Source organism: Camelus ferus, chromosome 7 (genome assembly GCF_009834535.1).
Source record: "Camelus ferus isolate YT-003-E chromosome 7, BCGSAC_Cfer_1.0, whole genome shotgun sequence".
NCBI lineage: Eukaryota > Metazoa > Chordata > Mammalia > Artiodactyla > Camelidae > Camelus > Camelus ferus.
The window spans coordinates 73,496,808-73,524,763 of record NC_045702.1 but is presented as its reverse complement, the minus strand read 5'-3'; the positions used below and the strand labels follow the sequence as shown (position 1 = coordinate 73,524,763).

The 27,956-nt window shown below is 39.1% G+C and overlaps 1 protein-coding gene across 5 annotated transcripts in view; it reads right to left on the bottom strand.

Moving 5' to 3' along the window:
* MAGI2 (membrane associated guanylate kinase, WW and PDZ domain containing 2) overlaps positions 1–27,956 on the bottom strand; it is a 1,116,223-nt gene that overhangs the window by 123,242 nt on the left and 965,025 nt on the right. For 4 of the 5 annotated variants that reach the window (XM_032484131.1, XM_032484133.1, XM_014559732.2 and 1 more), the window contains 4 exons: positions 26,993–27,182; positions 18,814–18,855; positions 11,941–12,032; positions 3,313–3,505 (listed from right to left, as the gene is read on the bottom strand). In XM_032484131.1, the coding sequence (XP_032340022.1) occupies positions 3,313–3,505; positions 11,941–12,032; positions 18,814–18,855; positions 26,993–27,182 (517 nt within the window). The remainder of the gene's footprint in view (positions 1–3,312; positions 3,506–11,940; positions 12,033–18,813; positions 18,856–26,992; positions 27,183–27,956) is intronic. The other variant, XM_032484132.1, reaches the window with a different exon arrangement.

Sequence of the window (27,956 nt, the reverse complement as noted above, 5' to 3'; positions counted from 1 at the left end):
AGCTTGGACATGCGGGCTGGAGCGTCCAGAGGCATGTGCAGCCTCACCGTGCCTGATGGAGCAGGAATGGCTCACAGTCATGGCCAGTGTAGGGGGCTGGCCTGCAGGCAGGCATTTGAGTCTGTGCATTCCTGGTTTATGCTCATCAAGGCAGACAACTTAATTCAAAGGGTGACATATTCATAGACAAAGCATAAGGGACTGCATTTAGAACTGACAAAAAGTGTAGTAACCAGGAGCAGGGAATTCACCAGCACCCTCAATACTGGCTAAACTTTTCATCTATCAGCCAAGGAAACTTTCCCTTTCTCCGCATCAGGCCAAGAACTAGACTTTCCCTTAGGTGTTAGAAAAAAGATGCTGATAGCTTTAAGATGGACTCTTAACATGTTTTGATTAAGTCACAAAAGTTTCTTTCACATCAATTCTAGATCTACGCTTTAGGAAATTCCTCAGAGACACTCCTCTCAGACAAAGAGTACGTATTTAAAATAATGTGTCACTATGTTGAACATCTCAAAGCTGAGTTACTAAACATATAAATATTTATATTTTCAGTGTAATAATTAAAGCAACTCTTCTATCTTTGGGGAAAAAAACAACTAAATATCAGAGCTGGTGGCATAGATAAGACATCTCTCAAAACTGGTTTAAGGTGCAAGATATGGGCTAAAATTATCTGGTAAACAAAACTGGATACATCACTGGCTATTACCCTCCTTTACTCCACGGTTTCTCACTTTTGAGGATGTAGCTTGCTGTTGCCTAACGGAAAATGTTGCAATACTTAGTGTGTTTGTTTTAAACAATATTTTAACATCTGGAGCAGGTTTTTGTGTTATTTGAATTTTTTTACCCCATGTAACTAATCAGTCTGTATCTTTCATAATTGCAGTGATTTTTTTTTCCTGAGCATCAACTAGGAAACCAGTGCCTGTGTCTTCTGAGGTGAGGCAGGACATTTGTACCAACTGAGGTAAGCATAAGGCTGAAGGGTAAAATCTCCCCGACCTCCGTCCCCCAGCTCTTTCTCTGTTATATTGTGTGAGAAGGTGGCAACGCTGCCCGCCCTGTGGCTCTTCATCTGTCTCTTCACAAGCTGACCTCTCATTTCCCCACTTTGAACCGTCTCATTGTAAGCTAGGCTTGCACGTCCCACTGCCTTTGCTTAGGAAAGTAAAGTAACAATGCAAACAAGAACCCTTAAAATGGCATCTCCACCATCCTATCCATTTGTAGCTGCCCTTTCTCACTGCTGGAGAAATGGCAGCCATGAAGAAAGGCTGTCTTCCTATGCCTATTTTTTTAAGTCTATTCCATCCTATTTCTAGGCATGTACTTTACTATCAAAGTATCCTCTGCTGAACGTAATCGTTTTTGGTACTCATGAAGCTTTCAAGGAAGAGTGGGCTGAGCTAACTTGGGAACCCTCCTGGTGTGAATAAGCAGTCTGCAGCAGAACATTTTCAAAAATTAAATGCACTTGAAACGCACTTGAAAGCCTAAATGGGTAAAGTTGGTAAGAACTGCAGCAAAGAGCAGCTTCACGGAAGTCACAAGACCCACAAACTGCAAGAACACATTTTTTGTAGCATTTGGCATACACTCCAATAGCTTGGGTTGATTAGAACAAAATTTAATTTGCAATAATCAGCTGGTGGCAAAGGTAGCATGAAATTATGTTGGTGCATTGGTTTTGCATTTTGCAGTGTATTTCCTTGTAAATCAGGTATCTTTTTAATTTATCTTTGGGTTACAGAATATACAGCACAGCAAACTTTTTATTAAAAATCACTCTGGAGGGAGGGGGACAGTTAAATGTTAGCCAAGCAAACACGGTCTCTCTCCTGGCATCTCACCCAAGGATAAGGCATAATTCAAGGTGTTTTACTTCAGTGGGTCAAGAATCTGCCATGAATTTCTAAAGACACACAAAACCTCCATATGATACAAGTTATCTAGCATCTCTACTGGTGAGGGCTGACAGTTCTTCTGACTTGCCCTTTTAAGTGATTACCTTTGCTCAAAGTCTAGTTTCTAGAAGACTTGAATAGAAAAGGATTTTTAATTTGCCAAATAAACCTTATCCTCTCTAGTCATTCACAGCCAGGGATTAGCTGGTGGCCCTTTTTTGGATTCAAATGTGTTATGATAATAACACATATGGAAGACTCCTTATGTTAGGGAGTGACATTTGCTAAAGGTTGGTCTAATGTCTTTGAATTCATCGGACATGGGGTTGGTGGGGGAAGACGACTGAAGACGGCATAAGGCAAGCAGCACCGGCTGGGGCGCCATGCCTCTGCACAGGCGCTGACTCACTGCCAACCGCCGGGCAAGTACCTGAGCTGCCAGTGGCCGCTTCCTCATCTGTAACACGAGGGAGTTCATGTTCTTTCTAAGGCTGTTCCTAAGTCTACCACTGACACTGTGTGTGAGGAGCAGTCGGGGACTGAGCAGAGAGGCCAGCAGGCCACTGGGGCAGAGGTTACAACATTGTTAGTGCTGTTGCCCCTGCAATTCACAGGGCAAAGCACAGGTTTGCGACTATAACCACCACGTTCCTGAGTGCTCAGATCATAAACAACAGTGTGATGCTTGTAACAGATATATTCCTTACAAATATAAACTTTTTTTGGGGGGTGGGTGAGAAGGTAGAGAGAGATAAATTGGATCATATTAAAACTACGAGGACTGACTTTTAAATGTATGTCTTTGGTGAAGTCTTTTATGAAGCTGAGAAAATGGTTGTAAAGGGAATAATTACTTCTGATTTATCTGTTTCATAACTTTGGAGCCATACGAATGGCGTTTTCTCACAGTGACGTAAGTTATATTTTTCTAAATTGGGGTAATTGTTTTATTGTTACCTTTTATCAGGCTCTATGAAGGAAGCTAATTTTCCATCCTAGCTGCCTCATTATGGTATCAAAATGCTGTGGTTTCTTCGTTTGTAAACACAATGAGGAATATTTTCAAAAGCTGTATTTTTTAGTACTATAATGTTCTTAAAACTCACATCTACCAAAAAGCAAAGAGAATACATATCACATCTTAAATTAGCCTCAGGCTTTGCTAGAAATTTTTAATGACTCCATGGAAAACGTTGGCCTCAAAGACCGTGGAAATGTATTCGTGGGGTGAAAATCTGCACTTTCAAAATCATAGTTACATCTGGAATATCTAGGTTGGCTTTTTCCTCATATAGTATAGAAACTAATTTAAAACGTTGTTTCAAGTGTCCTGACCATGACTCACAGAAGCATCTCACCATCTAACCCTCAACTCTTGCTGCTGGTTCGAGTTACATACCTCCACATAGCACCTTTCTTCTCACAGTGAGGTTGACCTGCCCATTCCGGGCCGCATGGTGCATGAGGTCGATGACATAGCGGTGGGTCTTGCCAGCCACCGGAATCCCATCCACATAAACGAGCTCGTCCCCCGGGTGGAGGCGGCCATCTCTGTCAGCTGAGCCCATGGCGATGACAGCTCCAATCAAAATCTGGAGAAGCAGTGAGAAGGAAAGGACATTTATGTTTCAAACATATATACATATATAAAGTTACTCAGTGGGAGATTTCACTCCCTCAGTCTACTCGTTGCTCCAAATCTGAGCATATAGTTGAAAAATGAAAAATGAAAGGCTGAAAAAACGAAGAGGCTAACTCCTCTTTGAGAAATAAATGTTTTGAACTCGCTACTGATGGCAATGAAGTCTGGGGGGACACTAGCTGACTGGCTCATAAGTTATCACCCTTAACCCCAAATAATGTGACGCCATTGTCAACCATACATGGGTTCTGAATGGAAACAAATTAGGGATGAAATCCTGGCTTCACTTTATTTGTGTGGCTTTTTAACCTCTGTGAGCCTCAGTTCTTCACCTGCAAAATAGGGAAATAAAATAATAGGACTTCCTTTATGGAGGTGTTAGGAAAGTGAATGAGATAGTGCGTGAGAAGTTTTTACTCTACTCGGCAGTGTGAGGGGTCCAAAAATGTCAGGGGAAACTAGCTGCTGCACAGTATTAAATTCAGATAAAGGTTCAAAGTGTTTTTCATCTTTTAATTTTTGCTTTGCTTTGAAAAGCTGGAGGTAAGGAGTAAACAAGACAAAACAAAGAAAAACTCATCGTTGGCTTTTCCTGGTCAGCTGACATACATAAAAAATCAGATCTCCAGATTTTTGCTCCATTCCTTTCAACACTTCCTTAGAGCACTTCCTTGGCACAAAGGATGTCCTCGGTTCCTCCTGTCCCCTGCAATGCTTCTGCTGTTTAGGTGGCTACCATATCAGGAAATGTGGAGGTACCCATCTGGGAAATGCATGTATTGTTATAATTCCCTGAACAGGGACTGTGATGAAAGGCATAACATAAGGCTTCCTACTTCCCATTAGAAACACTCAATTTAGTGTCCATTAGTAAGGCTTTTTTTTTTTTCTCAGAGGAAAGACAATAGCACTAAATATTTTAGTTTTGCTGTTTAACCTACAATTTTTCTAACTCATGGACAACAAAGTTCAAAAGAAAAGTTTTTGCCAAGTGGTTTAGCCTCCCAGTATCTGAAGGCAGTGGTTACCGTTAACCTGAAAATATTACGGTGGCTGTATTTTAGGTTGCATTTTAAGTCTTTATAAAATGATCCCTTGCTCACAGACTGATTTCTTTCAGGCACTAATTTTTTTCAAATCCCAGATCTATGGGTTCCAGCTCATTTGCAGAGCTGCTCCATTAAGACCATGTCAGTGAGTCTTCAGGTTTGCCAGCAGACGATTCCCTCTTACTCAGTCACACTTTTCAGTGTGGCCCATCAACAACACAACACAGCCACAGACCTGAATGCTCAGGCTTTCTCAGGTATATGCAAAATTATGGTCTGAAGAACAAATAGTCTTCTTTTCTCCTGAGGACTTCATAGCCTTGGTCCACTGAATAGCTCTCTTTATTCAAAGGAATGAAAATTCCCCACCACTACAGCTGTTTTTTCCCTATTTCTGGGTTGGGTTGGATGGGTGGGAAGTAGCTTTGCTTCCATCTGGGATATTAGTGCTCTGATGACTGATTCATTATTGCTCTCACAGGGAACACCACACCTCCCGTCTTGGATTGGCGGGGCTGTGCCCATCCGCTATAGCCCAGCAGTCAGCCGAGCTCCTGACACTCTCCACTTTCCCTTACTGCCATGCCAATCAGAACTTATGAATTTCCTTCTAAAGATGTTCCAATCTTTTCTTCAAAAGACTCAACCCACTAAGAAGCGCTTCAAAGATTTAGTAAGTGCTTTGTGCAAAAGCCAGTTAAAATTAATGTTTATGTTTCTCCACTGCCCCATGAAAAGCTTCATTTACCTGCGTTAGTCCAAAGAAAATGCTTCAACATTTAGATTTCCTGTATGCCTTACTGGGAGAGTTTATAGCTAGTTACAAAGAAAGAGTGAACTTCTTGGCTGGTTAATTACCAACTTTAAGCTATAACTAATTGATGAAAATGAACCAAAAAAATAGGTTACAACTGAGAGAGCTACTGCTGCAAATTGGGCCCTCTACAAAAATAGTAAAAATGAAACTTCACATAGGGAAATTCTCATTCCTCTCTTGCTGGAGGAAAACAGCAAACATACAGTATACAGATACTCTTGAAGTTATCTTTTATGTTAGTAGTTAAATATCATCCATTAAAAGGAAAATCCCAGCAAAACATCTGTTTTTCTACTGTACTGCTGTGATACGAAGTAGTCTCTTCACTAATTAATTCATTTATCCAGCAAATATTTGTTGAGGGACACTTCTTGGTGCTAGAAATTCGAATTCAACAGTGGGCAATAAACAAAAATCTCTGTCCTGTAGAGCCGTTCCAGCAGCTAGACAGTAATATATGTAATAAATGCATAAGTTATGTTGTATGCTAGCAGGCAGGTACGATGGAAAAACTAGAGCGAGGTTGGGGTGGGTGGGTGACAGTCGTGAGGCCAAGCTGGCATTAGGGCAGGTTAGAGCAGGTCTCAGCAAGAAGCTGACATCTGAGCAAAAACTGAAGTTCACTGGACACTTCTTTTTTTTAACTTGAAGCTTGAATCTTCAAACTTTAGTTTGTTCTATCAAATCTTACACATTTATTTCCAAATAAACAATGTATTCAATATAATTTCTTATGTAGTATTACATGATTAAATGTATATACCTAATTATGTAATTACGCTGTATAATCCACCCTCGCCTTGATTCAAAAAAACGGTGCCACAGTTATGAATAAACTGGAATTGAGCTGAGCGAGGTGACCTGGAAGAGGCATTAGAGCTGCTTGTCCACAAGCTTGCATATGTGAGTTACACTAGAGCCTTCCTTCAGGAACAGCTGCCTTTGCTGGGACTCCATAGCTGATCATGTGCCTGTCACTGCATCTGGTTCTCACGCTGCTTTTGTTCCTTAGCCTTTGGCCATTTTGCACCTTTGTGCACTGTTTCACTGCTGACACACAGCTAGCTCTATGTGTCTATTCACAGGGGAAAAAAACCCAGCTTTTTTTTTTTTTTTAATTTGAAAATACCTTATACACTTGACACATATGACTAGTTTATTTCCTATCTGCCTGGGACTGGATAATCTGATTCCTTCTTGCACTGTAACTCATATTGGCTTCCATATATATATATCCTCATGTTCACTTAAGCTTTTGAAAACATGTCTCAGGATATCTGACCCTTAAAGTCAGTAGTTACAAAATTTAGGATGAACACATGAATCACACGATGAGCTTGTTAAAATACAGAGTTCTGCACCTACCCAGAGAGTCGGATTCTGCAGGCCTGGGTAGAACCTGAGATTCTGCATGTTTAATAAGCTCCCAGGAGATGCTGGGTGTTTCTGGTCTGTAGCTCTACCACACCTTCAGTGCCAAGGTTCTGAGCATTCTCACTCCAACCAGTGGTCACAGATTCCATGGTCCCACTGGTCACATTCCAAGTCCACTGAGAGACTCTCCCTCTGGTGCCTGGCCTCAGCTCCCTCCTACGAGGGTCACTTTCGTCCGCAGAGGGACTCGCCCCGAGTGCATGGTCCGGGCTCCCTGACCCATCAGGCTACATTTTCCTTCTGGTCTTGCTGACCCCGGCTACCCTGACCGGTGAGCCTTCCCAGTTAACACTGACCTCCCTTCTCACCTCACCGGATCCTTCAACCTCTGAGGGGCCTTCAGTCCTGCTCATCAGCTTTCTCATGGCTCTTGGAGGAGCTCTTTATCCTGACTCTAATGCTTTGGACCTGAAGGAGGAGCTCTGTGGGGAACAGATCAAGAAAGACACCGCCCCTCCACTCCCCGGCATCCTGAACAACTGACCCGGCCTTGTCTTTCCAACTGCCTTGTCTAAAAATCAAAAGAATAAAAACTCCATAACTCTAATCTAATAGGCTGTGAGGACACAGAACAAAACGAAATGTTTGATATGAAATAACAGCAATTCACATTCAAGTGGCTGATATCCCAGTAAGCAAGGAGGAAAAAACTAACACAAAAAAGAGAACAAAAATAAGAAACAAACAAAACCAAAACCAACTTTGCAATCCTTTTAATTTAATTTAATTTAATTCTCGGCCACTACCTAATGCCAGTCTATCCCCAGCAGGTCTGATCTGCCAGCACTACAGCCTGGGCAACTTGCCAAGGTGGCCGGCAGAAGTCAGGCTCTTGCCTTCTGGAACTCCTCCACAAGTCTGCCCCGGACTCGTGTGCCAAGGCCTGTGTCTAGCATCACCTCTCTCTTTCTATGAAGTTTTTCTCCACACGGGCCTTTTTCGACCACAGTGTTTTCCAAACCTTTCCACCTTGACACCTCCCATCTTTCAGCTCACAGCTGGGGATCCCATTTTCTTTCCTTTGTGGCATTTTTTTTTATTTCTTTCTATTTCTATTGTTACTTAACTGTGAAAAGTATTTCCTCTTGCACGAAAAATGCCTATACGCTTTGTCTGCGCTGGAGTCCTGCTGTTCATTATTTGCTGAAAGCCATGTTGTCGTGTTTAGTGTACACCCTGAGATGTCAATACCATCTCGTCTACGTGGAGGCAGAAACCCATTTGATGTAATTTATGAGACCTCCTGGGGTTGGGGACTAAGTCACCTCGACGCGCCTCTCTCTTTGTAGTGCATCAGAAATTAAGTTAGGCTAGCAAGCTCTGTCTGTGTGTTATCCCTGGGCTTACACCGGAGGGGAGCAGGAAGGAAAGGATGGGAGACCTTTACAGCAGACTCACTCTTCCTGACATGGTCTTTCTGAGGTGCAACATTCTGGTCTTCAAGACATTATATTGTGACTTTGCTTGCTTCAGGGAGATTAAGGCTTCCAGTTTACGGTTTAAATGTCAAAACTGTAACTTGCACCCCAAGTATGTCTTAAATCATGCAAATGAAAGAATAAAGCAGAATAAATCTAAATAAACATAATGAGGATTACCAGCAAAACACGGAATCTGAGACTTATAAACTCTGGATGCCTGCCCACAATGGAGGAGAAAACACTCGGGAGTGCAAAGTCAGTGTTCAGAAGGGTTGGTGACCTGTGTACTGACCCAGAAAGCTGTCCTGAGGCTGTATGGTGACCACGGCTACATTCACACGCTTGAGCTTTTTTTTTTTTTTTTAAATTGAAGTACAGGCAGTTTACAATGCTGTGTCAATTTCTCGTGTACATCATAAAAGTTCAGTCATATATATGCATTTTTATATTTTTTCATTATAGGTTACTACAAGATATTGAATACAGTTCCCTGTGCTATACAGTATAAACTTGTTGTTTACCTATTTTATATATAGTAGTTAGTATCTGCAAATATAGTAGTTAGTAAATGCAAATAAATTGGGAGTTTGAACTTCATTCTGAACAACATGTGTTCCATTTGAGTAACAATTCTACTGCTTCTGGCCAGGCCAAGTTTAGCTAGACCCTTCCCTTCCTGAGCCAGGTGACACCATGCCTTTCCTGTCACAGTCAATGCAATCTCTTCCACCTCCGAAGAGGGGGAGACGGTGAATATGGTGCTGTGAATGGTGCTCACTTACCCACACAGCAGACAAAGCATGAGCCCTTGGGGTTTGGGGAGTCCAGCAGAGTAAGAATTTTATATTTCAAAGACTATATTGAAGTAAGCATTATAGGAAGAATAGAAATTTTGTGGTTTCCCTTTACATTTATTTTACAGTTTAACTTTTTATCTCTATTTTATTTCCTTCCTGATCTTTATTAGTTCCTTCCTTCTGTTGACTTTAGATTTTGTTTGCTCTTCTTTTTCTAATTCTTTTAGGTGATAGGTTAGGTTGTTTACTTGAGATTGTTCTTCTTTTTTGAGGAACGCCTTTATCATTATGAACTTCCCTCTTAGGACTGCTTTTGCTGCATCCCATAGATTTTGTGTGATTGTATTTCCATTGTCATTTTCTCAAAGTATTTTTTAATTTCTTCTTTAATTTCATCATTGACCCACTGGTTTTTCTAGTAGCATATTGTTTAATCTCCATGCTGTCATTTTTTTTCTCCTTTGTTTTCCTGTGGTTGATTTCTAGTTTCATGGCATTGTGGTCAGAAAAGATGCTTGAAATAATTTCTATCCTCTTAAATTTGTTGAGGCTTCTTTTGTGCCCAAGTACATGATCTATCCTAGAGAATGTTCCATGTGCACTTGAAAAGAATGTATATTCCATTTTTGAGGGGATGTAATGTCCTAAAAATATCAACCAAGTCCAGCTGTTCTACTGTGTCATTTAGTATCTCCACTGACTTATTGATTATAGTTTAATCTTTCACTTGTGTTTATATATAAGAGAATGGACCTGATCAAATTTTCAGTGCTTAGGGACCGTAGAAACCATGATCTGACTCTGGTTGAAGATTCCTTTGGAACAAAATATTCATCTTCTTGATTTCTTTTAATCTAATCCTCTGGGATGGGAATCTCAAAGACGGAAGACACAATAAATAACATAGGCATTAGACAGTTTTGGGAACTGTGCCCACACTCAGTATAAAAAGGACCACTGCTGAGTTCCCCCAGTTGTTGTCATGGAGGAAGGCAAGCCTGATGTTGCTAGATGTATTTTCAAGAGGAGATGGGACTCTAAATTTTCTTAAATGTGAAATTAGTTGATGCACAGCAATGTTTAGCTGGGGGAGCTAAGCAAAGCATGGTGTAGGGCTACCAGGACACCATCCCTGATTCCAGGACTAGGCCATTTTAATTCCACAGAGCCTGCAGGACTTAGAGGTCTCAAAATATATAAACTTCAGATCATTATTGTTCTGAGAAGCTCAGATTACAGTTTTGGCTGGATGAGGAGGGCTCTCTTCAATTCCATTTGACATGCATTTATTGTGTCACAGGCTCTATGCTAGGCTTGGAAGACACAAACACCATCAAAACATGGCCCTCGTTTTCAAGGTGCTCATAGATTGGTAAGGTTTTGTTTTTGTTTTTGTTTTTTTTTAAAGGCATGTCAGTCAGTGCATTCTAGAACAAACAGGCTCATCTTTCTGGTGGAGACTTCTGAAGTTTGTAAGTTGGAGGCATCATGTCAGTATAAGTGCAATAGATTCTGGTGGATTTACTCATAAATCCTCCACAAAAGTCTCAGCATGGAGTGCCCAGTGTCCCACAAAATGCTATGAAGATCATCTTAAGTTGCTATTTTATTTTGGATACGATTTTGTTTTGTTTCCTTCATTCAGTATCTTTTAAGAATAAGGCTGTGCAATAAGACAGTTCTGGCTTTTCCTGAAAGGTAACCTCCACACCTTTGGAACAGGAGTGTCTTCGTGGTCCATGGTGAGTCCCCTGGACTGTACCTGAGAATTTGTGCTAATAAGGAGACTTGTGGTGAGCACCTGATAGTTTATGACTCAGGGTGGAGCCAGCCACACCTTTACAGATTCCTTTAATATGTCAGATTAACTTTTTTTCCCTCCTGAAGATATCTGCCTGTCAGTGGTTCAGTTTTATTTTCTGGAATAATCGACCAACAAGAGAGATGATGATGATAAACATTTACTCAACCGCTAATATGATCCAGAGCTTTGTCTAGGTTACCTTCTTTAATTCTTAAAGCAACAGAGGACTTCTGTTACTCTCATCTTACAGAGGAAACTGAGCCTTAGAGCTTTATCCCTTGCAGAGCTAGGTTGGGGTACTAGTACCTCAGCTGGTTTGGGGTGTCATTTATTCAAACCTTTTGTAATCTTGACTTCGTCACACTGGGTACCATTTAAGACACATCTTTTACAATGAGTGTTTTACGACTGATATGTTAATACATGCTCATAAGTCTAACTTGCTGTGTTTTCTGCATATTCATGAATAAATTAACATATAATAATTTACAAATATAATTTATAAGTAATATATTTATACAAATATATACAATTTCTCCAGAGTCCTTTCCAAATTCTCAACATTGTGCCAACTGAAGCTGACTTCATGAACACCCACACTCTCACGGTAATCCCCTAATTCAAATCTGGCTGAGATTCTGTAGGACTATGTTTGATTTTACGTGTCTATCCCTATGTGTTCTCTCCCCTTTAGTTTTGACTGAAAACACACACTATTTTGCTGTTCTGCATCATCTCCTCACATATATCTTCTGCCATACTGCATGTTTATCTGTGAGCTCCTGCCCAGAGAACAGGGGTCCAATACGATTAAATAACTGAAATATTCAAGAGGAATCCAGTCCATTGTTAAAAAGAGTAATGCCCTTCTCTTAATGAACTATGCATTGATTTATGATGATATATTGGCACAGAAGCACTGGCATGTTTTGAGGTAAAACAAACCTCAAAAATTTTTATGTTGAGTACTAAAAGATTTCCTTTTAGATACCATACTGAATGATATTTACACACACACACACACCATAACCCAAAGTGTGGAAATAAAGAAGAGTCAACTCACAGGCTGTCCAGGCTCATCTCCCCCAAGGATTCTGAAGCCGAATCCAGACTCCATCCTGCGAAGGTGAACATCCAGCTCCTTATAATCTGGACCTGGCATAAAGGAGATCCCATTGAGTAATGAATCCTGCCTTCTCCCCACCCCCTGAGGAACTGAACACACCAATGATAAATTAATTTTTTGGATGTGATTAATAAGAGTGCTGTAAGAGTTGGTGAAGAGCATAGAGGATAAAAAAAAAAATATATGGTAACAAAAAAGTAGGCATTCCAAAGTTAAGTGGTCTCTGGATTAACAGTGACCAGCCAAGGGCATTACTAGGGTATGACTATAGGCAGAAGGAGCACATGAATTTCCTGAGTGGAAAAAAAAAATGATGCCTTTGTAATTCTTTATTTTCCTGAAAACACAGATTGCCCTCAAGAAGACTAGCTGTCACTCTGGGGATGTTACTGTGACTAGAACAATTGTTTTACACATTTGAGAGAACAGATGGTAACACCCTGGAACTACCTGGTAAAGTACTACCTAATAACTTACTAATAGCTGTTTATGACTCAATGTGTCCTGTTTAGTGTGTGTGTATGGTGAGTGGGGACAGATATACTTACACCTAATAGAAGTTGTCTCTTTTAAAATCTTGTGAAAATTAGAAAGGATAAAATTTAAACTTTGCTCTGTTGTGGTTTGAGTTAAGTTTTAATTTTCTGACAAATTCCTTTAGGATTTTCGTAACTTAGGGGTAGAAATTTGCCTGGGTTTAAGTGAACTCTTATCCCCCAAAGCATTTTAAAATACAGAAGCCACTAGTAGGTTCACTACTGACTTCATGAGCATATTCAAAAAAAAAAAAACTAGAAAAGGGATACTTTTCTGCAGTTAGCTGGAGGAACAGAAATGTACTTTAAAAATAAGCCAGGAAACTCTTCTGAATGTAATTTTTTTCCAGCCCTAAAATAAAAATAAGAAACCTTTTGCCTTTTTAAGGATAATATGATTTAAATATGATTTAAGCTTACTCCCTGCCCCTGGCCCTTTGAACCTTCCTCAGGGGAAAACATCTCAACCATGTCTGGGTTGTGCATACTTTCACGGCCACTGTTAGGATGTCAAGCGATGATCAGCAACTCGGGGGAATACTTATTAATGCCATCCTTTGCTTAAGAAGTACTTAGTGATCTCTGGGCCTTAACAGTTCAAAGGAAGTATTAGAACTGACAGAAGCAAGTATTAAGCTAAATTCTCCTTGCTTAAACAGAATGGTTTTGGAAACTGGGATGGGATTTCAGTGGAGAATCCTCATGGGACAGGAAGCTTATGTCTGAGCCATTTGGATATACAGTAATAGTCATAGCTGAGAGAAAGACTCAGTAAGTGATGGCCAGGCAAATTTTTTCCAGGTTCTACAGTAAGTGGACCTGCTGACATGATACAGTAAACTAAGCACAGTGATGCTGGGCCCTCCAACCTGGGCTGTGCATTCCCAGTGAAAAGTGGAAGGCAAGTCATTCACTTCTGAAATGTAGGCATAAAATGATTATGTGTCTAGTGCTTTCAAGGAAAAAAAGGTGAATCAGGCACTTAAGTACAAATGTATATTAGCATATATCATCCAAGACACTGAATTCCATGCCCTTTTGTGACCAGATGCACATATAACCAGAGTCTTTTCCACCCAAGAACAAACACAAAACTCAAAGAAGAATAACCAATTGGATCTCCACATCCATTAGTCATCCTTTACAAACTGTATAGGCATTAATATTTTAAAGAAAAGACAACTCAGAAGAATTCAGTTCCTATTAAACAGCTAATTAGAGTTGGGTGATAAAAGGAAAATGAAAACTTTGCCCTACACTCTACGAGTCTCAACTGACTTCTAATCTCAGCTATACTGAGGTCTACAATATCACATATAAAATCACATATTGGGGTGTGAGACATACTTTCGGAAATCTGGAGGCAGCTGGAGCAGCCCTACAAAATCATGGCAGGTACCCTCTCCCAAGGGAGGCAGAAAGGCGAGGGGAGATGGGAAGATGACAGATAATGCCTACTCACTGTTCAAACCTCTAAAACTTGGTTATGATACGAATGCTCACAGCAATTTCTTCTCTAGATGACTTTAAACTTAGAGGACTCTTTCTATATGTAAAACTTACAAAGAGAGCATGATATATTTCTGACACTTAAAATTAATGATAGAGCTAGCATATGTTTAACCAGACCTTTCCATCGCTCAGAGATACTCTCATTTTTGCACTGCTGGTGAGTATGGTAAGAGTGAAATTGTTCCTCCAATGGCTTCAGCACCAATCCATATTGCATGAGGAGCTCTAAAAGGAATCTACTGTGTGATCCATTTTATTTGCTGAGTAAAACTTTCCCCCAAGGAAATGCTGAAATTGTAACAATGCCAGTAATGGAATTTTGAGATGTGCCAACGTAGAAGGGAGTTGTGTCAGAGAATACTGTGATTCCTGGGGGCAACTGGAAAGCTTTTCCTTAATGAATGACTCAGGACTCCTTTTTATTTAGGAAAAAAAACACAGATGTTTGCTAGTTAATTTTTTTAACTCTGGAGAAGTCTGAAGCTGTGAGCAGGGCATAGATCCTCCTCCCCTCTTTCTGTGCATTTTGGGGACATTTCGATCTCCAGACTATTGCTCTGACCACTCTGATTTCAAATACAGGGTGATATATGCCAACCATGTCATCTTCACCCTCCATTCTTCCAGGCAGAGATGGCCACCTTCACAGTACATGAGCAAGTAGAGAGAGGCAATGGGAGACCCACTAGAGAAGTGTGCCTGCAGATGTGATTTACTTTTTATTTCTTTGTTAATTTTGAACACAAACTCAGAGGCTGCAGGGCATGGAAACCAGAGAAATAGTCAATTAGAAAAAAAGTTTAAACGATAGATCGTGCCTTGAGGCAGAGGTTGTTTGTTCGTTTTTGGTTGCTGTTTAAGGAAAATAAGAGCTTTTAGAAAGATAATTTTTCTTTGGTTTCTTTCTTCCCCCGCCCATTTGAGACTGGCTTTAAAAAATACCTAAAATTATATGCAAAAAGCTGGAAGCATGACTTTTTTTCCTTCCTGCTTTGTTAGCGTCTTCAAAGATGATGTTTCTGGTACTTTCCTTTAGCTGCTCTTCTGGCCTGATGACATGTTCAAAATGATGGCATCATGCTTTATCTCTTCCCCTGTTAAGTCAAGAACTTCAATCATGCCCCCATCAATATTTTTTTTCTCTTCTTTCTTCTTATTTATTCTGTTTCTGTGCTCTTTTCCTATATTCTTTTCCCTCAGCACTTTTTGCAGAACTTTCAGGTGTACTCTAAGGCATTGCTTGGTGCAAATCAAGATGAGGCAGTGGTTGTGAAGTGGACTGAGAAGAGGCAGTAGACTCTGGACATTGGTGTTCAATGGCTACCCATGGCCAGTATTGCTTGTTCCTTATAAGTTGGGTCCCATGATCCTCAGGCATTACGAAATAATGCATCTTAAGATACTCGTCCCAGAAGGGACTTTACATGACCACTGTGGCAGGCTATGGGAATGCAATTTACAAGTCTGGATTAATCCTCGGCTTCCATTAATATTAAAGAAGGTAATATATTTAAATATAGCAAATGGTGGCCACATCCAGGTAGCAGGGCAAACTCTCTCATAATAAAGAAAAGCAGTATTTCAAAAGCTGATTCTTTTTTATTTGCACTGACTCCAGGAGGCTTCATATGCAATATGTAACCTTGGTCTAGCTTTTGAAAGACATGGATTTGTGCACAGTTTCAGGCAAAAGGATGGGTGGCTGAACACAAATGATTAAATTTGGTAATTGGATCCAAGCTTCAAAAATGCAAAGAATGCCATTTTTATGGATTAATTTGGCACACAGAATGCTGCTGTAAACATGTCAATTAAATTTTGGTACTTGAATCCCCTTTCATGTTTTAATTAAACATAAGCACCATGGGCTTATTATCATAGTTTGGCCCAGAGGATGAATTCATTCAATTCTTCCTGCTGGAAAAAGTATACATTTTTTGGCTTTTCCTTGTAAAGAGATCCAGGAAAGACAGCATGAGAAAGTACTCAAGAATCAACAGTGGTTATTAAATATGTCCCTGGCATCTGGATTTTCCTACGCACTCCAGATACAGAATGAGTTAAACAGGAGTTAAGAGGTTTTTATTGCTTGAATCTAACATTACCAGATAAATAACTAATACATCTTTGCCTTAGAAGAATCCCTTCTCTCTTTTTTTTCTTTATACCTTTGGTAATATGAACATGGCCAGTCACATTTTAGACACAGTAGATGCTCTCTCTCACTCTCCGTTTGATTCTCTTCAAATAACTAAAGCCTTCAGATAAACTCAGATTTCCCCCATCCTTAATATCCACTTGCTCTCCCCATCCACTTCTTTCTTGGAAGAGCGGTCTCTAGTGAAGTCTCTACTCTCTCATCATTGACTAACTCCTGCTAGTCTGGTTTCTGATCTCTTGGCATTACTGAACTGCTCTCTTTAAGGTCACTGATGACATCCTAATGGTCAAATCCAATGGCCATTTTTTTTCTTTGTTCACTTTGATTGATTTCTGTCTCATTTTTTGTTGACACAAACCCTGTCAGAACCCTGATTTCTTTCGTTTCTAAACAAGAAAAGGTATCTCTCCAGAAGTGATTTCTACTCTTGGTTTCTGTGATACTCCACACCCTGGTTCTCTTGCCTTTGCATGGAGCTGTCCATTCAAAGGGACTAACTATAAATTCACTGTTTCTTACTAACACTCCTTTGGTGATGGCATAATTACCTCTGTCTACTGATAGTATTCCATTATGTACAGCTGTAGGAATTGCTGAATGAATGTTTCTTGAATTTAATTGTTTTAAGATACTTGCTAATCTAGTGGACCTGACAAACCACAGCACTATTCTACTACTGAGTTATCACTTAGCTTCAAAATTACATTATTTAGGACGTCCTACTAACAATTTTGCCTCTGTACCTGAGCATCCTGTGCAGCTAAGGCTAATAAAATACCTTATAATTATGATAAATACATTCAAGTCAAAAATGATGCCAAATAATTTGATAAAGAACATTTTAAAAATACAAGCAGTAGTATGGGAGATCTATCTACTTTGAATGCAGTCATAATTTTCCAGAATCGTTTCATAACTTGTATGGACATTTAACAAAATATTTGGATTGGTTCTTTTCCTGAAAATCTGGATTGCATAGAAGTAAAATATACTCAAACTATATTGTAACTTTTCTCTTTCAAGTAATACATACTTTTTGAAATGTAAAAAGTATCATCTTGCACATATATCAAGGTAATTTAAGCTATTTAGATGGTCCTTTATCTCTTTCTTTTGTTTTTAAATAAAGTACATTCAGAAGGTGAGATTTTAAAGAAATGTGCTTGCTGTGGACAGTAAACTGAGATTTAGAACCTCAAATTAAATCTGGCTTTCATTTTGCAACAATAATTACTAGGTCTCATTTACCCCGTGGGTATAAGATATTCTTCAAAACAACAAAAGATTTTACAGTCAGTATATACAAATAATTATGCTTTAAAAAAATTTCAGACCAAGCTAAACAAATACTTTAGACATTATTTGAGAATAAAATGCTAAGCAACAGCTTCCATATTTTCTACATACCCAAAAAAATGACATGGAAACTTACAGAATGAAATGATCTCAAGCACATATATTCTCCAAGGGGTGTTAGAACAAGCTGAGATGGATAATGAGCTGTCATCATGGAAACACTCTAGAGATGTGTGCTGTGAGCCCACAGACCTGAAATAGTACTATTATTATGAAACGTTCTTTTCTACAATTGTTTCAGTGTTCTGGCTTTCAATCCAGTGGTCTAATCAGCTGTTCAAAGCACTTCCTAAGAGTAAGGAAACCTGAGTCTCCCTTTTCCTCATTCATTTCCATAATAACTAAATATTTCAGTCCAAATCCAACTAATAAGTATTTTCAGAATGGCTAGGTCAAAAAAATTATTTTTAAGTAAATTTATTGATTATTATTAAAACCCCTTGTAAACATGAAACTATGATATTCTATCCTAACTTAAAATATTATTGAAATGTAGCATTTTATAATGGGTATGGTTTTAAAAAATTAAATTGTTGTAGGTGTTCAACTGATGTGAAAATAATTTCATTTCACATTAGCAAAATTTTCAGTAAGTTGTATGGAAATGTCTAAATTGCAAATCTCCTTAGACACTCTAGATTCCTATTTCTATTTATCTAGTCCAGTGCTGTCCATTATAAACAATATGTAAACTACATAGGTAATATAAAATTTCCTAGTAGCCACATTTTAGAAAACAAAAAAAATAGGTAAAATCAATTTTAATAATATATGCTTAACCTAACATACCTCAAATTTTATTCAAGCATGAATCAATACAAAAATAATTAATGAGGTACTACACGTTTCTTTTTTTGTACAGCACTCTTACAAACTCAGAATGGCTACATTTCAAGTGCCTCACAGCCACATGTGTCTAGAAGCTTCGGTATTGGACAGCATGGATCTAGTTAGGTGGCTTTCTTTGGCACCTGGTTTTTAATCTAGTCTTTTACTAAAGCATTTTATGAAGGAAGTTAATGAATGTAACTATTTTCCTTTGTCTTTTGTTTGTTTCCTTGGCAGTCATTTAGGCCAAACTTTGTGAGACTTGCCTTCTAGCTTACATACATGCTTCTGTGGGTGAGTGAAATTAGCACGGTGACTATATACTAATAATAAACTGAGACTACTCAGAAGAATGATTTGTTACACAAAATGGAAGACATTTCATTCACAGGACTGTGAGTACTGAGGAATACTTGCCAGAGGAATCCATTCGAAAACTGGTCCTTGGTGGCACTTGTTCTGGATGGGAAAATCGGGAATTAATATTGAAATTCATTTATGGCATTTTAAAATTCATCTTTACTTTTTTTTTTTTTTTTAACAATTGTAACTCACCCCCAATCTTGTGCTCATGCTTAATGATAACTTTTTCTCTAAAATCCATGGGGCTTAGTGGACAGATTTACCCTGTTTTATGTATATGAATATGTCTGTAAATGTATTTCTTTCACATGCAGGTAAAAATCTGAATTCTTTTAGATCAGAATGGAAAAAAAGATCACCATTTTCAAACATTAAGCTTTGATTCTAAGTATAAGAATGCTTATTTGAAAGTTAAGTCAATATAGAACCTGAAATAAATACAATAAAGGTTTTTGAAATGATGTTATGATATTGTGTCATCAAATGTTGAAGTGAAAAGTGAAAAATTCAGTACTTGTGTTGATTTATGTACACCAGTCCAAATATTTTGATACTTACAATTATTTGGATAGTTGAAGTTACGTGTAAGTAGTTAAGTAAAATTGGTTTTATTTTAGCAATAGAGATCCTTCATGAGAATTATGTCATCTGTTACACAGAATATAAAAGTTCATGGATATGAGTGTAAAATACTATTACTATATACACTATAATATACACAAAGCCCTATGAAAAAATGTTTTTTTTAATTATTAAACTTAAAAAATTAAATAAGACTAAATTCTGATTGCTTTCTTACTGAGCTCCATTTGTTTCAAATAAAGAGTTCTACGCTATTCAACAATGAAAATGAAACAGAAGGCTCTTGAGGGGATGACGAGGCTGTTCCCCACTGTACCCTGCACAGCTGGTCTCACTCACTGAGGGCAGAATGAGCCTCCCTGCCAGGCAATCTGTGTTTTCACAGTAAAGGCAAATCAGTTTTCTAGCAGAATTGTTATTTTTTAAAAAAAACCTCCATATGTAGTGTAACCGATTAGGATTACAAATTGAGAAATATCCTTTCATCATAAAGGTGGAGCTGTATCAGGGATGGAAGACCACTCCTTTCTAAACACTTCCATTAGTTGTGAAAGTGACATTTTATATTATCATAATCTCACTAGGACCTACTTGCCATCCAGCAATTACACTCAGTTTGCTGCAGTCCTGATGGTCTCATTTTTATTCATCAAAGTACTCTGGGTTACACTGTCAACTTGTGCTGTCAACAAAATGCTTTAACATACTAAATAACTTTCAATCAAGGACTGATTTTAGAGTTCACTTCTCACATTTCCACCCCCTTTTACCCCATCTGATTTCAGGGACATTAAGTTTTAAACTACTGAAGGAAATAAATTTATAAGCTATCAGACTGAATCTATTTCTAAAATACAAGGGAAAAATGTGTCCCCAACCTAATTTTTATTTCACTACTTTTATTACTTAGCTATTTCTCTATTAAAAGAAACACGTTGGAAATATAAAAGTAGTACCATAGTTATTACAAAGCTACCTGAAAATACTAATTTTGAAATTATATTTCCAAATTAAAATTTACATGTGAAAAATGGCAAACATAACTGGATTTACTGATCTCCTTTATCAATATATTATAACTGCAAAGTGATGCATAATGTGATATATCAGAAACTCCAGCTGAAAGATAATTTTTTTCCCCACAGATCAGACCATAACATAAATTATAGTAAAGACAGCAAAAGATGATCTTCCCATGGGAACTAGGTATAGGAAATTAACCTCCAGGGTACAGCCGAGGACATTTTAAATGATAACGCTACTAAATTTCTTCCAGTCTTTTATGATTTTAATGCTAAAGACACTGATAAAAGGTCTTAATATTTACATATCATCTTATTAGTTTTTCACTAAAATAAGCTAGTGCTTCAGAGAACATCTGTGGGTGGTACTTTAAGGCCACTGGACACCAGCAATGACCAAGCAAATGAGGCCAGGGCTTGATCGAGCAAGTGTTCAGACGTGCAGATGTTCTCCTGGAAACCAAGGTAGCCTTTCATGATGGCAGCCATGAATTTATGAAAACCTTTCCTAAACCTATTCATGTTTCCAGCTTGACTGTATTGGGTATTTAATGACAAGGGCAAAGGAGACTGGAGGCAGGAAGGCTCAAGCAGAAGCCCTTTGCACAGGCTTCGGAGCTCTGGTTCTGAGCATGAAGCATCCTGTGCATCGACCCTGTGTGCTGATTCCCATCATCAGTTTCTGTTTAGTCTCAAGGTCTGTGCTGCCGTGGATATTTGTACATCACTCCATCTTTTCTAGTGGCTATGCCATTAGAATGGGAGACAGTGCAAACCACAGCCCTTGCTCACTAACAAGGAAAGAGCAGCAGAAAAACCAGTGGTTTAGAAATACAGCCACCCATCTGGGATAAGCCATGAATTACATGTGCATTACAATTCTGAACAATGGAAGAATTCCACACTGAACAATGAACAACAGAAGTGCAGGCTAAAAGGCCATAGATGTGAAAAGTACAACGTCCATTTTTGATCAGCTACGGATTATAATTTCATGTCAAATATAGTACTAAATACAGTTTTGCTCTTCCATTATGCTCTTTAACTGGCCTGTGGTTACCCCTGATTGCTACCTTTGGTGCAATACTCATTGCTTATTATGGGTTAATGCTTCTTAATTTCTCGAAAGAAAAATTGATCATGTGAGCTCATTTTGAACAAACTCCAGAGGAATTTCTGTTCTAAAGAGGTTCTACCAGAAGGCACATTACACCATACGGATCCCTGACACTTTTACGATCCTACCTTTGAGTGATGTCTTACTGCAAAGGAGTATGGACATGCTGTACCTCATAAACTGCTTATTTATAATAACCAAGGTTCAATGAGAAGAGAAAAAAGTTTGGACAACTTCAGTCATAATTCAACTTGAGTTCACACCAAGGGACAGAATCATGAGGGAAGAATTTCAGAGAACAAGGATTTTTCCTCTCTCTTTCTGTTTTCACTGGCTTGTCTGCTCCGGCTTCTGAGCCTGCATGGGGACTATGCCTCACGACACCCAGAAATGGCCTCACGAACTGAGGGGGACAAGATAAACCTTTAGAGTAAGTCTGTCGTCAAGAAAAGTGAAGCATCAGGACAAGGCCCTCATTCCTAAATCATCAAGTTCATCAGCATGATCAAAACTTTCTTTTGTCAGATTCCAAAGTGAGCCACACTCATTTCCTTTGGGAAGCACCTTGTATTGCCTTGCTTAGCATGAAAAGCAGGAGCCAGGGTAGCCATGTCTCTGCAGTTGTGTGAGTACAAACTTTCCTCGGAACAGGAAGACAGATAGGACAGACACAGTTAACTCCCTTTTGGCTTTGTGATCACTGCAATGTTGAATCTGATTTATTCTCTGTGATAAGAATGAGAACTTCTCTTCACTTAAATGAGTGAAGCTCCACTACCTACTCTTTCTACTCCATTTGCCATGCTCTAGATTTGCACATATGTACAGGTTTTGGGGCATGGGAGGAGTTCAGTGGGTGTGTGGCTACCAAGACAAGGCACCACGTACATCTTTACTGCAAACTAGGGATAAAACGTATGGACAAAGATTCAGTCAGCCAAATGAATTAGCTTGAAAGAAATAATTTATCTGAGTAGGTTTTAAAATTTTTATGTGTGGTCTGTACATTTTAGATATACGTATTTCTTGGACAGTAATGACATCTCTCTCTTTAATGGACTATGTAGTAAAGAGAAATCATCTCATTTATCATTCAAATGAGGACAATCTGGAGCGTGAAAGGGGAGCTATTAATTATGCCAGGACAAACCAGAGCAGGACTGTCCCAGGCAAACTGGCATGAGTAGTCACCCTAGGTAGCCTTATGGGTAAGTAGGCCATTATAAAATATTTTTTATCATATCAGAATTATGTGACTGAAGCAATGGTGCAATCACATACAGAGAAGGAATGGCAGGAGGAGATGGGATGGGGAAAGCAGGGATTGCTTTTAGAAATCGCCCCCTCCCCCCCAATGTTAGAAATGGTGAAAGGAGCCCAACATTGAGAATGTTAGCATGCAAACTGAGACAATTCAAACTCTCCCTCTTGTGAATGCAAAGAAAATTAAAGTCCTTCTTTCATGAGATTTATGGGAAAAGGACAGAGAAGGGAGAAGTAAAAAATAGCATGGCTTATCTCATTACACAAAGGTGGGTATTTTTCTTTGCTTTCAATTTTAAAAAAGTCAAGTAATGGAAACAGCAAGAAGTCAATTATCAACAGAGGCTATTACACAAAGAAAAGTGAGGTTTATCTAAAAGTCTTGGCTAGAGATGAAGGTGGGCTGATTTTTGCTATTTTCTGGAAATTGTTGGTAATAATATAGGGTCAATGCTTGAATAACTAACATGAAAATCCAGAAACCCCACTGGTCAAAATTTCTCTTCGGACTTTTTAGGCATGGTTCTTCTATTATGTATATAAGCTTTAAGCTTAGGAGGAATGGAACTAGAAAAAATCTTCCTTTTACAAAGAGTTCTCCAATAAGAACTAACGAGATTTTTTTTGGTAATTAAAAGATATTTAACACAAGACACTGTCCTGATTAAACATCATTTTGCACATAGAACAAGAAACTATGGGTCTGTCTAACTATAAACTATTGTCTGTATTTACTGCAAAATTTTGCATGTTACACACTGATATTACTTGCTCTGCTGTATAATGTAATCTGGTTCAGAAATTGTTTTCCTACATCTTTGTTCCCAATTTCACTGTAAGCTTCCAGTGAACGCAGATTATTTCTTGTGATTTTTCTCTTGTGGAGACCCTAGGAGAGTTCTAGACACATACTGTGTTTCATATTCTTGATTGATGTGGAGCCTGGAGGTGCCACCTCTGGGTACCCTGCCTGATGCTCTGAAATCAGGCATCGCCTTGCCTGCTGGGTGGAAGAGTCCTCCTTCTCTCTTGAGTCCTACCTCACCATTAGAAGATCATATCAAGACAGGAGGTGTTTCTAGCTTTCCTCTCATAAGCATGTACCTGCCATGTTCTGTTTCATGTGACTTTGGTATCCTACGGTTGTCTCTGTTTGTTTAAAATAACAGCATCTTTTTTCAGGAGTACATCTTTATTAAGATGTCCTGTGCATGCACATTAAAATGTCAGCATAATCTAATTATGAGCCAAATGAGGCACAGCACCATTTACATCATTTGATAAATTTCCATCATTTGCAGGAGACTGGTGATTTGAATCCAAATACTTCTTGACAGCCTTGATATAACAAACATTCTGTAGCTCTGCAGAGCAGAAGCTTGTGGGTGGAGGTACATCCTTTTACTAGGTTACTGTAACCCAGTTTTGAACATGAATGTAAAAAATCTGTGTAGCATTGGATCTGGTTGTAAAGAATACCCTGATATCATTATAGGTCAAGGAAAATGTTAAAGGACTTAGTTTAGACAGCTTTGGTTAGGATTCCCTTCCATACTTTCCCTGGTCCCACTGATTTTTCTCTCAGAAAAAAGTTCAGGGAAACAATAAATAGAATCAAACCTAAATGTTTTGCATGTGAGTCAAAGGAATAAGAGAATAGGAGTGGCTCTCAGTCAAAATTTCAGATAGGGGTCTTTTGTTTGGATGCACACATGTCATAAGCATTAAAAAAATATTATTTGAAGATGATGAGAAATAGACTGAGACTTCCCCCAGTCATTAAAAAAATATTTTTGGTATTGTTCTGAAACTTTAAATGAGAGCTGAGACTTCTTCATACTTGTAAACAGAAAGTGTATAGAGGGCCAAGGTCTGTCCTGTTCTGTCAAGACCCCAGCACATGAACCTGGGAAAGCAGAGTAAGCCCATCATCTGTCCAGAGACTAAAGGAAGAGGTACCTGGCTTTTTTTGGTTCCCTTCATCTTCAGGGCAGGGCTTTCCTGACTCTGACACGATTTCTTTATTTCATTCACACTCCATTTAGTGTTATGAAATAACAGGATTGAAAGAGAAGGATGGGAGAGAAAATGAGCCTGCCCTCTTTTGGCTCCTAAGAGATGTGACCCTGAAAGCACTGCTATGACCTTGGAGACATTAGAGAGAGCTAAGGAAACAAAAGGCAGCAGCAGTGGCCCTTGTGGGCTCTGATGCGGGCGCGGGGGGGACAGGGCAGGGAGTCGGATGTTTGCTGTGAGTGTGGCTGTGGCTGTGGATGCAAAGCAGGTGCAGAGTCCAGAGGAGGACTGAAAAGAGAGTCACGGGAGGTTAAGGCAGATTGGTTTGCCCCGTTTGTTACAGGTGAGGAGTGGAAAGGCAATGAACAGAAACAGCACTGCCGGGGCCTGGATACAGAAATCAGAATGCCTTTAGGGTTGAAAACAAGGTCATGAACAATTGCTGCTCACAAACCGAGGGCACAACAGCATCAGACGCCGTACAGAGAAGATGGAACAAATACCAACACTGCCTTTGTCCTGAATAATAACGTTTTGCATTGGCCAGGAATCCGCAGAAGGATGGGAGCAAATGACTAATGAAGGGACAAAAACAAGGGAACATCTCCTGACGCTCCTTCAACGTAACCACAAAATTTAACAAGCCAAGGACGTGAGGATGCAGTGTGTTTCCACCTTCTGAGTTAGGACTTTTCCTGTACCTTGATCTCTATTTGTTTACACTTACTCTTCTTTCCCCAGTTAAATCTGTGTGAGCAGGACTTACTACTCATCTTTTGTGTCTCCGCACAGTACTGAGAATCAAGTGGGTATTCAATAAATACTCAGTTATTGAAGCAGAAAAGGTACTAAGAACTGTGCTAAAATCTTTTCAGTTTTTTCAGTTTAATGAGCATTAATACCCTGAATTCATACCCTGTATCATACAGCGAAAAATGTCTACTTTGTTCTTACTCTGTCACAGCACAGACGTTCTAACTGTACAGTCCTTTAAAGACATTTCGGTTGTTCAGCCAGAAGGGGAAGAATGAAATGCAGTAGTCCTAACATAACCAATTATTTTTCAAAAAGGCAGTGGGGGTAGGGGGTAGAGGTTCATTTTGATGAAATGATTTCTCAATGGCCTGCTGTCCTAACTAGTTTATCAACCAAAATTACTTTTACAGAGAGTTGCAGAGGATGGGGAAAAGGTATTATGTCTACTTTCCCCCTTACCAGCTGCGTGAATAATTCTCAACCCCCGAGCTCATCAAAGAGTAAGCAGATTTGAGATCCTCTGAGATCACACACAATTTAAAACTTGCTATTCATGCTTCAGATGATAAAGTTGGAAAGAAGACACTGGCAGAACACCGAAACAAAGGAAATCAGCAGACTGTAAGTGGGAGCGCCAGGGACCAGCCCCTTCTCACTTGGCTAGTTTTCTTGATGCATTACTCAGGTTCATATTATACTGTGTGTTTCCCTCACAGATTATACATTCATGCCACTCGGATTCCCGTCCTCTAACATTCAAAAGAGATGGCCTGTTACGATAGCAGATAGGGGCACCATGAATGTATACGCAATATTAAAAACCTCTGTTCTCTAATATTTATAAAGTGCAATGAAATAATTTTAGAAGACCTTCAAATAGGACAAGAACAGACACGGCATTTCATTTTATGACTCAGGTTTCAAATGGGCCCCAGTGCATCAAATGAGAGGCAGAAGTTTCAGGTAGAAATGACTGGTACCTGCTCTGTGCTGGTTTCAGGACCGTTACTTTCATGATTAGGAGTTAGGAGGACCTGGCCAACATTTTACTCACATTTCTAAAATATTCAATGACTACATTCATGGTGCTAAGAAAATCTAAGCTTCAGACTCAAGATCAGATTAAACAAAAAAAATTCCAACCATTTCTTCTTATTATTCAGTGACTTCAATAAAATTAGTGACCTCTTCCTCCACTCCCCACCCCCTCCCCACAAATACATTCCTGGTTTTCTTTAGGGACTTAGGGGGAAAAGCAGGAAATAAAATTTAAAGCCAAAAGATATGAAGCTTTTCCGTTGTAGAGTTCACAGGCCTTTTTTTTTTTTTAAAGAAAAGTTTAGATCAGCTGGCTTTACTTTTGAGATACTTTTTGAGCCTCAGACAACAAAATCACACCAGACCATTTCAGCCTCAATGTAATGGCAGAGCTTCATCTATTACTAATGTACCCTTGTCTCATGTGGCTTTCACTTACGCCTACTTTCATAAATGGCTCTAGATTTCTCGTAGAGCTCATATGGGTCAGGCTTCCTTGGGTCAAAGGCCTCTGTTGAGTCCGGAAAGGAACTCCTGTGAAGGGCAGGTGGGAAGGGCAGGTTCTGCGGTATGGCCGGAGCAGATAAACTCGTCTGAGGACTGCCTTGATTCTCCCATCGATCCATTATCTGCAAAGGGAAACAAAACAGAGCTTGCTTCTTGCCTCTTCACAGACCACAGCCCTCACCTTTACCTTTGACTTTCTTGCCCTGCAGACTTTTCTTTCAGGAAACATGCAAAACTTTGGTATAAGTGTCTTGAGAGAAGATTCTATTTCTATATAATAAAGCACCGTGGATGGTTATAAATACAAGTGGTGTCTGACTTTCAAATGGAAACTTTTATAACCTTGTCATCCATTAGCTAGTAATTTTCAGCAAATCACTTAATCTCTCTGAGTCTGTTTTTTACCCCTGTAAAATAAAGATATGTATCTCAAGATAATTTATGTGTAAGTGCTTATAACTGTGTGGTTTTATTCCTTTTCTAAGATGGCCCCAATTTATTACACCATTTTTACTAAAGAAGATAAAGTAGTCTGTACATATTCATTGGACACCTATGGATATCTGAACCACCTCCTATACTTGAACATTCAATCACTTTCCTCAGTTTATAAGTAATTACACAACCCTCTGGGATTTGTGAATTGTTCAAAGTCTTCTATGAAGCCTCATTTACTGCTGATCTGATGGTTTATTTCCCCAAATGCTGCTGCTACCATCATAATTTATTAACTATCAGTAGAACACCTTTCAGTTCACCATGCTCTTTCATGCGCATTCTCTTCTTTGATCCTCACTGTAGCCCCATGAGGTAAAGCCGGGACTACCCTCCTTTTCTCGGGAAAGCCAGGTTCACTGAGAGCACCTGTGTGTACAGCCAACTTCAACAATCAGCTG